The 15,526-nt window shown below is 41.5% G+C and overlaps 1 protein-coding gene across 1 annotated transcript in view; it reads left to right on the forward strand.

Annotated features, from left to right (window-relative positions):
• The window catches only part of STK32B (serine/threonine kinase 32B), a 257,967-nt gene that overhangs the window by 45,061 nt on the left and 197,380 nt on the right, over positions 1-15,526 (forward strand). The window contains exon 3 of the mRNA XM_037898079.2: positions 7,452-7,603. Within this exon, the coding sequence (XP_037754007.1) occupies positions 7,452-7,603 (152 nt within the window). The remainder of the gene's footprint in view (positions 1-7,451; positions 7,604-15,526) is intronic.

Raw genomic sequence — 15,526 nt, forward strand, 5'->3', positions numbered from 1 at the left:
TTTAAACAAGTGAGCAGTCTCAGTGGCTTTATCCCTAACTTCCTCTCTGGCTTTGGGTAGCTACTTTCCCAGTTTTCTCCTCTGTACCGCAGGGCATTGATATTTCACAGTATCTTGAGATCTCTGGGTGAAGGGAACTTTCAAAGTTCAGGGCACTATACCATTAGTATTTCCTCTAATACCCAAAGCTGGCCAAGCCAGAAATTGCTCAAGAATAGTCCTCCGCTTGGTAGTCAGTATTTCTTTTCCTGTAAAAGAAGTCCAGCAGGGAACACAATTTAAAAAATCATTCAAACTGCAAAGTCCTAAGATAAGTCCAGGTAATGGTTGTTTTACACCCTGTCCAATATTGCAAGTGTGTGCTTGCATCTGATCGAACTAGATTTTCTTTTCTTCCTTAATAGAGTTCTGTAAAATGTGAGTCTAATCAAACAAATTACAGTAAACATTATATATCTGGATATTCAATAAATCAAATATTGACTAGGAATGAAATACTATAATTTTCATTTAGCTTTACTGCAGATGTAACCATGTAGTTGCAGGCTCGCACTGGCAGGATAATTTTAATTCAGGTGCAGGGTCTACTTTCCAGGGATGATATTGTACCAGACTTCTTCAAATTCTCTGTTCAAATTGTCAAGTACATTGAACAGTCTGCAGGATTGGCCCCTATTTTACTAGCTAGGGCAGAAAACATTTGTGGAACCACCACCCCACCAGCAGCCAAACCAAAAAGAACAAAACCCCTCCAAAATACCACCCCACAGCCAGCCGATCAGAGTGGAAAAAAGGCAAAATAAAAAAGCAAAGCAGTGTGGCACTCCCTGGAAATTGGCATCCAGTGTCATTGCCCTGCTTGCCTGCCCTCAGAACAAACCCTGACAATACGACCTCCTTAAATTAAATTTAAATTATGATTTGACTGTACAAACATTTCCTCCTCCTATATATCTCAGGTGTTGAGACATAGGGCTGAGGTCTGATGCTTATTGGTGTACATCAGGAATAGTTCTACTGAAGTCAAGGGAGCACCACTGGTGTAACACGGATGTGAGACCAGAATCAGTCCCACAGTCAGGGCCTGCTTTACTGAATAATTGGTAAAGTATTTTCTAATAATCTGCAGTTTATCCAACAGCAACATACTGCACCAGCGCGGAGTAATAATGTTTCTTGACAATATGGCCACAAATATTCTTGAGCTTGAAGTGACATGAGAAGATTCTGGGCTAGATGTTTTGCCTCTGTTCCAGCTGTTTTGTATTGGTCATGCCTTAAAAGGGCAGCTGAGGGTTCCTTGGGTCAGAGAAATTCCTTAGTGGTGTAAAGCCAGGTCTGTAACACCCAGCCCCCCAACCCTTTTCTAAGTTTCTCCAGTCTATGGCCAGGGCCACCTAGCTGAGACTATGGATATTAGTGGCTTGGAGCATGAGGGGACAGATCAGGAGTGGAGGATAGATTCTGTATCCCTATACACATCTACTATCTATTGTCTTAGCAAGTTTGTCCCAGACATAAACAGGAACAACTTAGTTGGGACTAACAGTGTGTGGAGATAGAGTACCTCACCTCTGTTTCCAGTTGTCTCCCCTAGGCAGCTGCTCTGGAGCCCAGCACAGAACACCTGGAATTGCGACTCTCCTGGGTGGATGGGAGACTTAGCCCTGGTCTACACTAGGACTTTAGGTCGAATTTAGCAGCGTTAAATCGATGTAAACGTGCACCCGTCCACACGATGAAGCCCTTTTTTTCAACTTAAAGGGCTCTTAAAATCGATTTCCTTACTCCACCCCCGACAAGGGGATTAGCGCTTAAATCAGCCTTGCCGGGTCGAATTTGGGGTACTGTGGATACAATTCGACAGTATTGGCCTCCGGGAGCTATCCCAGAGTGCTCCATTGTGACCGCACTGGACAGCACTCTCAACTCAGATGCACTGGCCAGGTAGACAGGAAAAGAACCACGAACTTTTGAATCTCATTTTCGGAGACTGCAGGAACTGTGGGATAGCTACCCACAGTGCAACACTCCGGAAGTCGACGCTTGCCTCGGTACTGTGGAAGCACTCCACCGAGTTAATGCACTTAATGCACTTAGAGCATTTTCTGTGGGGACACACACACTCGAATATATAAAAACGATTTCTAAAAAACCGACTTCTATAAATTCGACCTAATTTCATAGTGTAGACATACCCTTAGTAGGTATATATTCTCTAGTAGGGAAAGTGATTCTCTGCAATCCCCATCATTGGTAGAGGAAGTGTTTGTTTAGGACCACATGACTAGGTGGGAATACTGCACAGCACAGTGAATTTCTCCTCAGAGTACAGGTAGCAGATTGAAACTGGCTAAGAGACAAGTTCTGCCTTCTTTTTATACAATAAATCCTTTTCCAGACCCCACCTCCATTACGCAACGGTGTGAGGGCCAGGTAGAATTGCAGTCCTTGCACTCTGGGGACCTGTTGAGCAAGGGGTGTAAACTGGATCTCAAATTTGTGTAATAGTGTGTGTCCTCCCTTTGCATGTTGGAGAACTCAGAGGCAGAATACAGCTCAGCACTGGACTTTACTCTGGATTGTGCCTCAAACGTTCAATCTAGCTCTGAAGTCATAATCACATCAGTAAAAAGAAAAGGAGTACTTGTGGCACCTTAGAGACTAACCAATTTATTTGAGCATAAGCTTTCGTGAGCTACAGCTCACTTCATCGGATGCAATCACATCAGTTTTACTCTCCAGCGTGCTCCATGGGGAAGGCAACTCTGTATGAATATGGCCCTTGTCAGATTCTTTGACAGCTGCTAGCTTTAAGAGAACAGAATTAGAGGAAACAAATCAGTCTTTAGATTTTATCAGGTGAAAGGGACTATTCCATCTGCCAGTGACAGCAGTTCAGGCATGTAGAAACAACTCTCTGTGGCTAAAAGAAAAGATGTACCTGTGGCACCTTAGAGACTAACAAATTTATTTGAACATTTTCATAAGGGACATTTTAAAAATAAGCATCACATATCCCAAAACCAAACTGATAGACAAATTCAGCAGGTGTCACTGATACTGAAGCTGAAGGTACCAACTGTGCAGAACTCTAATTATTGACTTGATATTCACAAGGAAATTCTAAATGGATAATGTTTGTAATGTGAGCACAACAGGTGCAGAATCCCACACTTATGTGCAAATGAGGGAACTGTTCACTTGCCTCCCTCTTTACACATCAGTTAGCCTGTTTCTCTTTACAAATGTTGGATTTGTGTTCCCATTTTTGTTTTTGCACTTGTTGTGGCCCATGTTTCAAAATGTCTCCAAGCATTTGAAAGTATTTAAGCAATACAAACATTCCATGATTTCCAGAAAATATCTTTAGTATTTTAATGAAAATTCTCATTAATCTCAAAAAAAAATTATATGTTGAAAAGTGTGTAGGAACAAGTTGTTATAACAGTGGCTTTTAAATTTCTTTAAAGACACATCTTTACAAGTTACATGTGTATCCGATAATAACAGAGGGTCAGATCCCATCATGAGCACCTCCATATTGCTCAACCCCCTCATCTTCAGTGGGAGCGGAGAGAGTTTAGCATCTTTCAGGAGCAGGTCCTTGTTTTTAAAACACTTTTAACATCAATTTAAACTTTTATAAATATTGTGTTATCTTAATTTCAAATGTTAGAGCAGATTTGAGATGCCGAGTGCATGATCCTATATTGCAATCTTAAGACTGGTTCCTGCCACCTTTAAACTGTAACACCTTACTTTTTGAGCAGTCTCTCAGAAATCTCAACGGGGCCCTTAGACTCGTAATACAACAGAACAGGTAGTTTCTGAGGAAACCGTGCAATCCTGGCCAAGGATTAGAAGGAAAAAAAGTAAGCCAGATGTTCATGTAAATGAATGACTTTTGGGCTTTGGGTGGTGAGCAAAAAATCTATTACTAGTTGATTTACATAGTGCATTGGGAAATTGGTTTGGAACATCTAGCGTTCTATAAGCATTCACTTAATTTCAGACTGGGAATCAAGAATGTCTACTGAAACTCCTGCTTTTTACAATCCTGCAGAGCTTGGACAAGTTTGAACATTTTCCCTCTCTTTCACCTTCCCTCCCCCATTTTTTTTAATGCTCCTATACACATATAGGGAATGGGGGAGAATAATAACAATGGGGGGGGGGAAGAAAGTAACCGCTTGTGTTGTTGCTGTATTGACATCTTGGTACTCAGCCTGTAGTTCTCCTGAGTTCTTTCGCTAATCATTAGACTTCCATTGGGTATCTCAGAGGGAAAAAAACACTTAACTTTTATTGCGCTCACCGTTATACATAAGTGATAGGTTTAGCCAAATCTTTATCATCCTTGTTTTCCTTGATAACTAGATAACTTGCCTTCTATCATCAAGAAAGGCAATCAGAAGCTGCATTTATTCACATTGGAAAATGTGACTTTATATGTGAACACAATATAATGCCTTAGAGATTGTTGGGGGGCGGGGATTGATATCTGAGCCTGGTAGCACCACCAAGTGGCAATGATCTCGGCCATGCCGCTCAGTGACAAGAGTCAGTGGGCAGTGGTAGGGGAACCCAGACCCTTCTTGCTCTACCAGGTTCCAGCCCTGGACCCTCTGAATAATAGCTCAAATATGTGGCTTAGGGGCAGGCACCCTTATGCCTGTTCCCTGGGACACTTCCTACCCAGCTTTGATTCCTCCATCAGTGCCACTGGTCAGCTTCTGGATTCCCCCTGGAGTTCTCTCTGACTACGTTCAGAGAGTCTTCCTCTGTCCACTGCATCCCAGATTCCATGGGGTGAAGGGCCAATGGCAGCTGTCTCAGCTATGTGGAGCCTCAGCCTCAACTGCTCCCCTGTTGTGTCCACCTAGACTGAGCTGAGCTTCTCCATTTTTGAGCCCAGCCTCCAAAGTGAGCATGCCCAGCACATACAGCTGAGCGGGGCCTTCTGGGCCCAGAACTCTTCTTTAATCTAGTCCATCAGTGTGGGGATCATACACTCCATCACAGGACTAGATTAGGTCTGAAGGACACATTCCATAGAAGCTGGCAACCCATTGCTGCACTGCCCCAAAGCTGCCCTGCAAAAGAGCTTTATAGATTTAGTGCCACTACCTTTTCCTTCTTTGAACCTTTCCTCAAGACCCACCTCTGTTGTGATGCCTACAAGAAATCAATCAATTTATGATGTCTTGAAGGGCAGATGGAGTTAGCTGGAACTCACTTTATCTTTAAAAAATTGCAAATATATATACATTGTGTAAATTTGATTCTATTTCTCTTCCTTCCCTTACTCTTTGTGTGTCAGGATTTCTAAGGGCCATATTCTGATCCCCTTACTTGTACCTTACCCCCCAGATATTCCCCTTTAAGTCACTGACGTGTAAAATGCTATTCAATGTGAGTAAAATTGTCAAAATCTGTCCCTTAGATTGTCCTTCCCCCAGAACACTTGCAGTGGCTGAGACTGCTGGTGCACTGAACCTGCAGTCCAGAGGGAGGGAGTCCTAAAGTGACTTTAAGCCATCTTTGCACCTTCCAAAACCTTGGCTGCTCTGGAGCACCTGGTATAAGTTAGCCATGGGGAGCCTAAATTATGGCAGCCTACTTGGGCTGCTATATGGGATGCAGCACTGCATGTAATCTTTGCAGCTCTGTCTCTCCTCTGGCCCCATCTCTGACATGCCCTCCTGCCCCCAGAAGACACACCCTATGATCGGGCAGGCAAAGGGTACGCAGAAGGCAGCCCTATGGCTGTCTTCAATGGTTCCTGCACTGGGGAAATCCTCTCTTTAGCTGGATACAGGGCTTTTAGAGCCCCTTTATGCTGCTCTGGCCCTTTTTATGTGGCATAAATTGGCTAGAGCATGGGTGACGTTCTCATATAACGTTTTATGCATTTGTACAGTGCTTAGTGGAATGGGACTTGGATTCTGATTGGAACCTGTTCATGCTACTGTAATACAAATACTAAGTTGGAATAACATGGTAAATTCTAGCAAAAAGTATGTTAGAACCCTTTCAAGGGGGTGACTTTAAAAAACCCTGCAGGAACAAGAACATTCAATGGGAAAGCTTCTCAGTCCATCCTTAACCCACATTGTTTTGCAGCTGTATTTAGCATTTGTTGTGAATGTGAGATCACTCACTGCTTTCAGGCCCAGATACATTTTAACCCCACGTTCCAATGTTACCACAAATGGTGTTTCAGAGTGATAGTTCGTAGAAATGCCTACTATTTAAGAATATGGCTGTCAGTCCAGTTTTACCCAGGTCAGAGTTAAGCTAGTCTTTGCTTACACTAGCTCATCACTTTGCATTAGTTTGTTTTACTCTTTGAGGCTGTAAAAGAAACCAAAGCAAAGTGATTTATGGGCTGAGACTAGATGATTGCAATGATCTCTTTCAGCCTTAAAATCTTTGATAATCCAGTATGAGCAAGATCATCTTTTCCTTAACAATAATTGGAGAATAGCTCTGATAGTTAGATGACTTTTGTGGCACATTATCTGAGGAAATTATTATGTGCATGTGCTTCTGTGAATGAGGACACTGGACAATCTTTTTGTTAAACCAGAGGTCCCCAAAGTATGGGGCATGCTCTCCTAGAGGGGCATGGCAGGACCTTTGGGTGGGGGGTGTGGTGGGCCTGGGGGTGGGGAGCCCTCCTTGCCCTGAGCTCTGCTCCGGCCCCGCCTCTAGCCACAGTCCCAGCTCCATGCCTGGCCTTGTCCACAGCCTTGGTGGGGCTTCGCTGGGGCTGAGGGTGGGGCCAGGAGTGATGAAGCCACACCTGACTGTGGGCCTGGCTGCTGGCCCCCACTGCAGCCCGGTTGCGACTCCATTCCTGCCTCGGTCCCTGGCCCTGCTCCCAGCCCCGGCCCCATCCCCATCCCTGCGGCCCCAGCTTCGGCCCTCTTACCCTTGTCCACATTGCCACAGCTGCAACCCGCTTCTGACGCAGGGGGAGGGGCAGGGCATGGCATGGACAGGGATAAGGGGAGGGCGCGGTCTTCAATAGTTTGGGGACTGCTGCTTTAAACTAAAGGGGGTAGTGTGGCCTAGTGGACAGAGCACTGGACTGGAACTCAAGAACAGACTGGGTTCTGTTCCTGGCTGTGCCATTAGCCTGCTGGGTGACTTGGGGCAAGTCACATCACCTCTCTGTGCCTCAGTTCCCCCATTGTAAAATGGACATAATGATATCTCCTTGGTAAAGTACTTTGAAATCTAGGAATGAAAAGTGCTATAGAAAAGCTAAGTTGAGGTCTCACTCAGGATCCTGCTGGTTACCAGCATTTATTCCTCCTCGGAGTCTTAAAGTAATCATCATTATTGAAGAAGGATATTTTTTAAAGTCACAATGTTATATTTTTCTGTGATTTCAAAAGGGTAGTAGCTGTGAAACTTATGTTTTTAACTTTGCTGTCTATTAGGTGTGCATTGTGCAGAAGAGAGACACCAAAAAAATGTATGCCATGAAATACATGAATAAACAAAAGTGCATTGAGAGAGATGAAGTCCGGAATGTCTTTCGGGAGCTACAGATCATGCAGGGCCTTGAGCATCCCTTCCTAGTCAATCTGTGGTAAGCAAACCTTTAAAATTTTATCTGGCTCCTATTGTCTCCTTATTGCTGAATCAATTCAAATTGCTGGGAGTTGAAGTCTTGAAAAGATTCTTTGAGACTTTTTCTTAAGCTCATTTAATTTTTTTGGTAGTTTTGCTTCCGTAAATATTTTAAAGGTGCCCTTTCATGTTGGAATGGTTAAACATAACAATGTGCTTTTACTTTCTGGTGTGCTTTCTTTCTAAATTGCTACAGTAACTGTGTTAAAAAAACTTGGTCTCCCATGGTTTATCATTTTCTGTGACACTAGTTTTGCTAGGAGTTTGATTACAAGATTTTGGTATATTGATATTGTGAATACTTATAAGGATAAAATAGCTCCTTGCTCAAAGCATGTCTCTCGATGCAGATGAAACTAAAGGAAGGAAAAGCTTTTTGTCTAAGGAGAGTTAACTAGGCAGCCCATGAGACTAAAATTCTGGATCAGATGCCGTTTATAAATACACACACGCACCCTCCCCCACCCTCCCAAATATGTCAGTGGGCCCTCCCTTCCCTTTCTCATCTTGCCAGTGCCAACTACAGTATCTCCAGAAGCTTCTCTCCTTTTTAATGTTGTTAAGGACCATTTTCTACTAGGTGAAATGGCTGTTTTCTCCTCTGGTACATTGTACAACTTCACCAAATTACTCAGTTATTCTGGATGTTTACTTCATAAGACTGAGAATAATGGATGTTGTGGGCAGCCATTGTTATAATAAAGATAGTGATATGACATTTGGCTGTAGCTGGGAGTTGCAGTAGTCTGGAAATAAGGAGAATAACAGGTATCATTCAACAGGTGACAAGTGGAAAGTTCAAAAGGAGATGCCTGACTCCAGTGATGATTCAAATATTTTCATAGATGTGGCAGTAGGGAAAGTATTTTGCTATTTGACTTGTCCTAGCTTCATGGGTAACAGAATCTCTATCATTCCCCAAAGTACTCTTCTGTTTTGGAAACAGAAGTAATGGCTGGGAATAGCATTCAAACATCTATCCATCCCCAGATACGTTCATGACCTTTGTCATTATGGCATTTGAGTGTCCCAGCCTCGCATGGTGGATCTGAGAATTTTTTGTCAAAGAGACAATGAGTAGGTCAGATGTACCTCTGGTGACTTCATAAACTGTACTGCTTATGTTTGAGGATGCTGGGCAATAGGATGCAAGTTTTTCACCTCTGATCTGAAAATAATCTGGATTAGTTGCTATAGGGATCAAAAGTCATTGCCTTTTCATAGCTCTTCACTTAGTGGGTAGGTTCATGGTCTGCAGGTGTCCACCAGGCAAACAGGCTGCTGTTCATACTTCGGAGTGTTGCTTTTCTTGGAGCTCCGATGTTAGCTGCATCATGGGGGAGGGATAGCTCAGTGCTTTGAGCATTGGCCTGCTAAACCCAGGGTTGTGAGTTCAATCCTCAAGGGGCCCATTTAGGGATCTGGGACAAAAATTGGGGATTGGTCCTGCTTTGAGCAGGGGGTTGGACTAGATGACCTCCTGAGGTCCCTTCAAACCCTGATATTCTATGATTCTATGTTGAATCAGCAGACCGCAATGTTAGTCATAAAGAGAGACCACAGGCTTGGTTCAGTGGCAAAGGTGCTCAGCCAAGTTTATCGTTGACAAAGCACAGTACTAGTGCCCCATAGGAGCTGCAGGTACACTAACATATATATACCCATGACAACGTACCAGTTCAATCAGCACACCAGGATGTGTTCCCTAGACTAGGACAAATATGTCTCTCCTATGACTGCTCCTTTTAAACATTGATACAAACAAGTTATGAATTACACTCCAGGTGTTGTTAGTTACCACCTTTATCCTTGTACCTGGTGGTTTGAATGTAACATCCTCATCCATTATCCTGTCATCCCTTATTTACCTTTATGAGAGATCAGTGTGTTCTTGTACCATCTCTTAAGAATGTGTTTACATAGTTACTTGAGAACTCTGTCTGTTTCTGTACCATCCTGTCAGGTCAGGAATGCGCTTACTTGCTTAGCTGACACCCAATATTCCTATTCTAACAAGCCCTACCCTAATTCATAGCCTTGGCTGATACCCTTTAGCCATGCCTAGGGCTCCAGCAAGGCCTACACAGGCTTGCTACAGTTCTTGGCTGTTTTGGCAGAGAGGCCAAAGATTAGCTGACTATATGGACAGCTAACCTACCATCTCTTGGCTCTCATTTTGCTCATTCTGTGTCTGCATAGGTAAATAATGGAGCGACATCTGATCCACTTGTTGTCAATCTGGCACCTTTCATGAATGCTAAGGGCCAGTGTTTCTTCTGGTATATATGGGCACAAGTGATCCCGATTTAGGACAGAACCATTTTCTTAATTGGACCATTTGGCCATATAAGCTACAAGAAACTTTAGCAATATTAATAATGGATCAGTCCCAAAGATCAAACATCTGTTGTGAAACAAATTGTATGCCAGGTTTTGATTTCACAACAGTGAGACTGATTTATCACAGAATTTTAATGCCTGACAAATTCCTCTTCTCATTATTTTTCCTTTTCGTGACACAGATTAAAACTGGGAACAGGCAATACCACAAAATGTATTCATTTTCATGACAAGTTTTTATGATAAATAATTAATCTGTTTTTATGACACTCCTGGGACTATAATCTCATGATCTGAGGATTCACATGAAAAATATCCTGTGTATATGTTGCCCTAACTGTGCTAGAGACGTTTAATATTATAAAATACTGGAAAATTTCAGGGTCAAAGGAAGACCAGAAAAATCCAAAAAGACCTGCGTGAGAAAAATGTTTGATGATGATCTAAAATTGGCTAATATAGGCACCTTAGATAGATTTTTGTACTCCATGGTGCCCACTACCGCAGTGCCCAAGCACCTCATAATTGTTGAAGTATTTATTCTCTCAACTCTTCTGTGAAGTATGGAAGTGTTATCCCCATTTTACAGTGAGCTACATTGAGGCTAGGTAATTCACCCAGGGTCACAAAGGAAATCTGTGGCAGAGCAGGAACTTGGAACCCAGTCTCCCAAGTACTAGGCTAGTGCCCTAAGCACTGGACCATCCTTCACTGGACCAAGTTTAGTTGGCCTTTGCATAGACAGCATGCTTCCAGAATCCTACTGGATCTCTCAAATTTCAACAATTGCAGGTTTTTGTAGTTTGTTCTCTATTACAAACCTTGTTTGTGTAATGCAGTTCTGTCTGAAGCTCATAAGATATCCCACTCCCTAACTTCAGGTCCTGACCTTTTTGTTTATTGTATTGTGAGGGCACCAATAAAAAACATCTGTATGTCTGTCATAAGAATGTTTTTTTGTTCCAGACTAAAGTGTATACATAGATACAATCCTCTATTACATCATGGTTATTTAATAAAAAAGTAACAAATTATTAAATAGACTACTGAAAATATGAAAGGAATGTTTCTCCTAAATGTATTTTCTGTGATCTAAGTATTAATATGTCATAAAATAATGGAATTTTCATTGATCACCTGTGAAATGAGCAATCTGTTCAATACATTATCACTTGCAGTTTGCAGTACTAATCTACATGAAATAAGTTTCCATGTTAGTTACAACTCACATGGCTGATTAGCGGGATTGCCTCTGGGGGGAGTCAATTTTTCACCATACTAATGGGGAAAGTAGATGACAAGAACTAGCATTTCTTTTTTTGCTTTTGGCAGTTTTTAGTTCTTTTGAGCTGAAATTATTTCAATTAGTTATGTTAATTTTATGTTTTTTTCACATTGTTGTGTATGTGCCTACAGGCTGCAACAAGTACATTTTACAGATTAGCATATGAATTTTAAAGGATTAATCATCTTAGTGCATGTGTAATACCAACAGACCCCCGGTCATTGGCGGGTGGGATTGAACCTGGGACCTCTAGAGGTAAATGCATGAGCCTCTACTGCATGAACTAACAGCCACATGGTACTTAGCTAAGTCTGTAGCAGACTCATTAATCTCTAAGTGGTCTCGGTGCCACTAGAGGGGATAGAGCACCCCACCCAGGAGGTGTGTGGGTTACATAGGCACATGGACTGAACTGGAATCCATGTGAGCTGTTGTGTTCTTTCTGGCTAGGCACATTTGGGAATAGTCTGTCTGTCTAGACACCATGCCCCGTTGTCATAGTATCTGAGCTTCTAAAGGCGACATGTTGTTGAAACTAATGTGATATCTTGAAAGTATGTTTAATTATTGTGGCTTGAAATAGGTTTTGCTCTGGGCTTCCGAAAACTGAAGAGCAGTGAAGGCTGTTAACTAGCTTTTGTAGATTGGCTAAGTTAGAATTGTGTGGAGAATGAAGGTTCCGTTTTGCAAAGGATTTTGAGATTTCAAAATCAGGTTTTGTTCCAAATCCGAACAAATTCCCCACCAAGGAAAATTCTGAACATTTTTTGTTTTGTGTTGATCGATATGTTTTGCTTTGTTTTGATTTAGACTTATTTTATATTATGTTATAAAACAAAATGCAGTAAAAAAAAATTGAAAATGACAAGTCATTTCCAAATAAAAAATCAAAATGTTTCATTGGAACTTCCCCCCCAGTTTTCTTCCAAATTGAAATTCCAGTGACATCAACCCAATTTTGCAAAAACGTTTTGGTGGAACTCAGTATTCTGACAGAATGTGGTTCTGTCAATGTTTCTCCAAGCAACTCTATATGAAATCCTAATGGGAGTTTTACTATTGACTTCAGTGGGGCCAGGATTTCACCCACAATGTCTATACTCCACACAGCATGGACTCTTTAAAGCTGGCTGGTTTGCAAGGTTAATCGGCATTCTGTTTGCTGTTCTCTAGCAGTGAGTTATCTGGTGAACAAGCACTTTGGAAAGTGACACAAACAAAACCAGAAGACATATAATGACCATATATTCCACTTTTCATATGATGTCCTGGTGTCCCAGGAACTTCCCTAAGAGGCCTGAAATTATCTTGTTTTTCATTACATCAAAATGATTGTGGTGTGTGTGTGTGTGTGTGGTGGTGGTGGTGGTGGGGGGTTAAGAACAACAAAATGTTTGTTCAAGACATTTCTACACTGATTGGGATTTGCTCTATATTTGCCAGGAATAATCAGTGGAACAAGTACTCAGTGTGATGAACAGTGTTTGGAGTAAAGATAGAAGTCAAATGTGTGTAGATACCAGCAAAAGTGTTCTGTTGCTCAGCTTTAATGTTAATTGGTTGGTCAGGAATTTTCCATCAAAATGCAGTTTCCATAAAATCAAAATTTTCTGCAAAATTTTTGGGTTTTCCTTCAGGAGACTCAAAATGAAATAGTTTAGTTTGTTTTGAGTCAGGTTGAACCAAATCAAAATGTTTCATTTTGGGTCAGTCTAACATTAACCTGTGTTTGCCTGAGCTGCTATGGTGCCTTATGTCCAACTCTCCTCTATGGACTGGTTTTCTTGTCTGGACTACAAGTTCTATAATGCACTCCCTTCTCCTCTCTGATTAAGATGCCATAGTGCATCATGAGAGTCATGTGACATGGTACATCATGGGAGTTGTAGTCCATCTGGGGACTCCCTCCAATACAGGAAATGAGGCATAAAGAACCCAAGCTACAACTCCCATGAGGCAACACAGGGGACACAGATTAGTGTAGAACAAAACCAACATGAAGAATTTTCAATTCAAGCATGTCGTAACATTTTGTTTTGATTGAAAATGTCAAAACACCACTCTGGCATTTCCAGATTAAAATGTTTTAAATTTCTGTTCTGTGAAAAAAAATTCAGTATTTCAACTTTTTTTTGCTCAATTCAGGATGAAAACTAATTTCAAAATATCTGAATTTTCCACAGGATGGAAATTCTGGTTTCTAAACAGCTCTATTAATAAACACGTGTTCAGTGTATCATGATAAATGCATAATACACTCAAAATTGGAGTGAATAATAAAAATAAACCTTAAAGGTAAAGGACAAGGGCCCAGAATCATTTTTTAAAAAACTCAAGGCCAAATTATGTTGCTTACAAACCTGTCCTCTAGGCCTTCAAAATAGGAGTGTATTCACAGACTGTCTCATAACCCTGAGATTTCAACAGATTAAAATCAAACGCATATCAACAAAAATCCTGCATGTATAGTAATTGAAAATGTGGAACCCCAAATATAAAATTAAGAGCAAATTTTGGGGACTCTCCAGACAAGACAACTTAATTATAGGCTCTCTGGAGCCTCCCTAGACCGAATAGGTACTTCCAAATATTAACAATTGTAGCCATCAAAGTAGTAATATAGTTAAGTACATAATGACAAATCTCCTTACGCTTTAAAAAAAATCTTTCTTCGTGCAATTAAATTATCAAGGAAAAAAAGTTAATCCGTAGCTCAAAGCAAAATTTCATGTTTCTTTCCACCTCTGTAACACAACTACTGGAAAGCAGTTAGGTCTTGAATCAGAAATCCACAAGAAAGTGATGAGAGGTGACTGTGCAGTTTGTCTGTCAACAGTTTTAAGGTATTAGGTCAAAATCTATGGTGGGGCTAAGTCCATTGAGGTCAGTAACTTCACTGAAGTCAATCGATAACCCCAGCAGAGAATTTGGCCCAGTGCATGTAAAATATACAGAATAGCCGATATTAAACAAGGTAGAGCCTCTCCTTCAGAAGAGCCAGATAAAAATTTTTTATGAGGCTCATGCATCTTGTCTCATTTTTTTAAATTAAATTTAACTCCACAAGCAGAACTTATTAATCGTATTATTTGAAATATGAACAGCATTTCATAATGTCTGATATAGAGAGAGGTCATTTCCCTCCCCTTCTGCCCCAATGTTAAATAATAGCCTGAGTAAAACTCAGTTTTTCAAAAAGGGTTCGGTGGTTTGATTTATAGCCTACACTTAGGAAATAAAACTGAATAAATGTGTGTAAAGATATGTGAGCCTTATAACCAGCTTTATCTGTTTTACAGGCATTCCTGGTAATAGAGATTTCTTTTTAAAATGAAAAGCAGCCCAGCTTTGTATCAGCTCTTCTCTGAGATGAATGAGCTGTAGAAATGCTGATTCTTAACACAATCTCATGCTAAGACTGCAGCACGCAACTCTAGACTTCAACATTTTACTTTATACTGGTCAGTAATATTTTAGTCGTCTTACTCCTTCCCATGTCCACCCAGGGGTCCTCTAGGCCAGACTCTGTTGCCTACCCTTAAGAGGCCCACAGACCATCTTTCTTCCAGTTGACCTTAGGACTGAGCCAAGAACCCAAGTTTAAATCCACTATATACCAATACATTGCACTGCCCACTTGGCACAACTTTGGAGTCTGAGGGATTGACTAGCTCCTCCAGGAAAACCATAAAGACCAGTTGCTGACAGTAGATCCTCCCTGCCCAACAACTCAGGTGTTGAAAATGGCTTAACTGTTGGCATAGAAGGGAGAGACACATTTTCAGCAACATTCCTGACAGTCTGACTGAGATCTGTTGGAACAAAGTAGCAACTGGGTTTTTTGTAACCTTAATTGACAATTTTGACAGGATATATTTTTAAGCAAAGTGTTTACAATGCCAGTTGAGGGGAATATTATTGTGAATTATGTTTATTCAGAAAATGTTCGAGAATGGGGGCCCATGTTGTTAGGCAGTGTAATAGAAGGTCCCTGCCCCAAAGAGCTTACAATCTAAATAGACAAGACACAGGGTGTGGGAAGAGGTAGAACACACAAGCAGAGTGAACAATTGGATGGCATCGGACATGTTAGTTCCATGACGATGATTTTGGCTGTATTTACTTAAGGGGATCTGCTACATGGAAAGAAAAATGCCCCTGCATAGTACTGGGCCCAGGGCAGTACTCTGGCGAGGGGTGGTCTTGGCTGGGCCCCATTTTACCCCTCCCCTCCAGGGCAGCACTCCCTGCTTTGGC

Source organism: Chelonia mydas, chromosome 4 (assembly GCF_015237465.2).
Source record: "Chelonia mydas isolate rCheMyd1 chromosome 4, rCheMyd1.pri.v2, whole genome shotgun sequence".
NCBI lineage: Eukaryota > Metazoa > Chordata > Testudines > Cheloniidae > Chelonia > Chelonia mydas.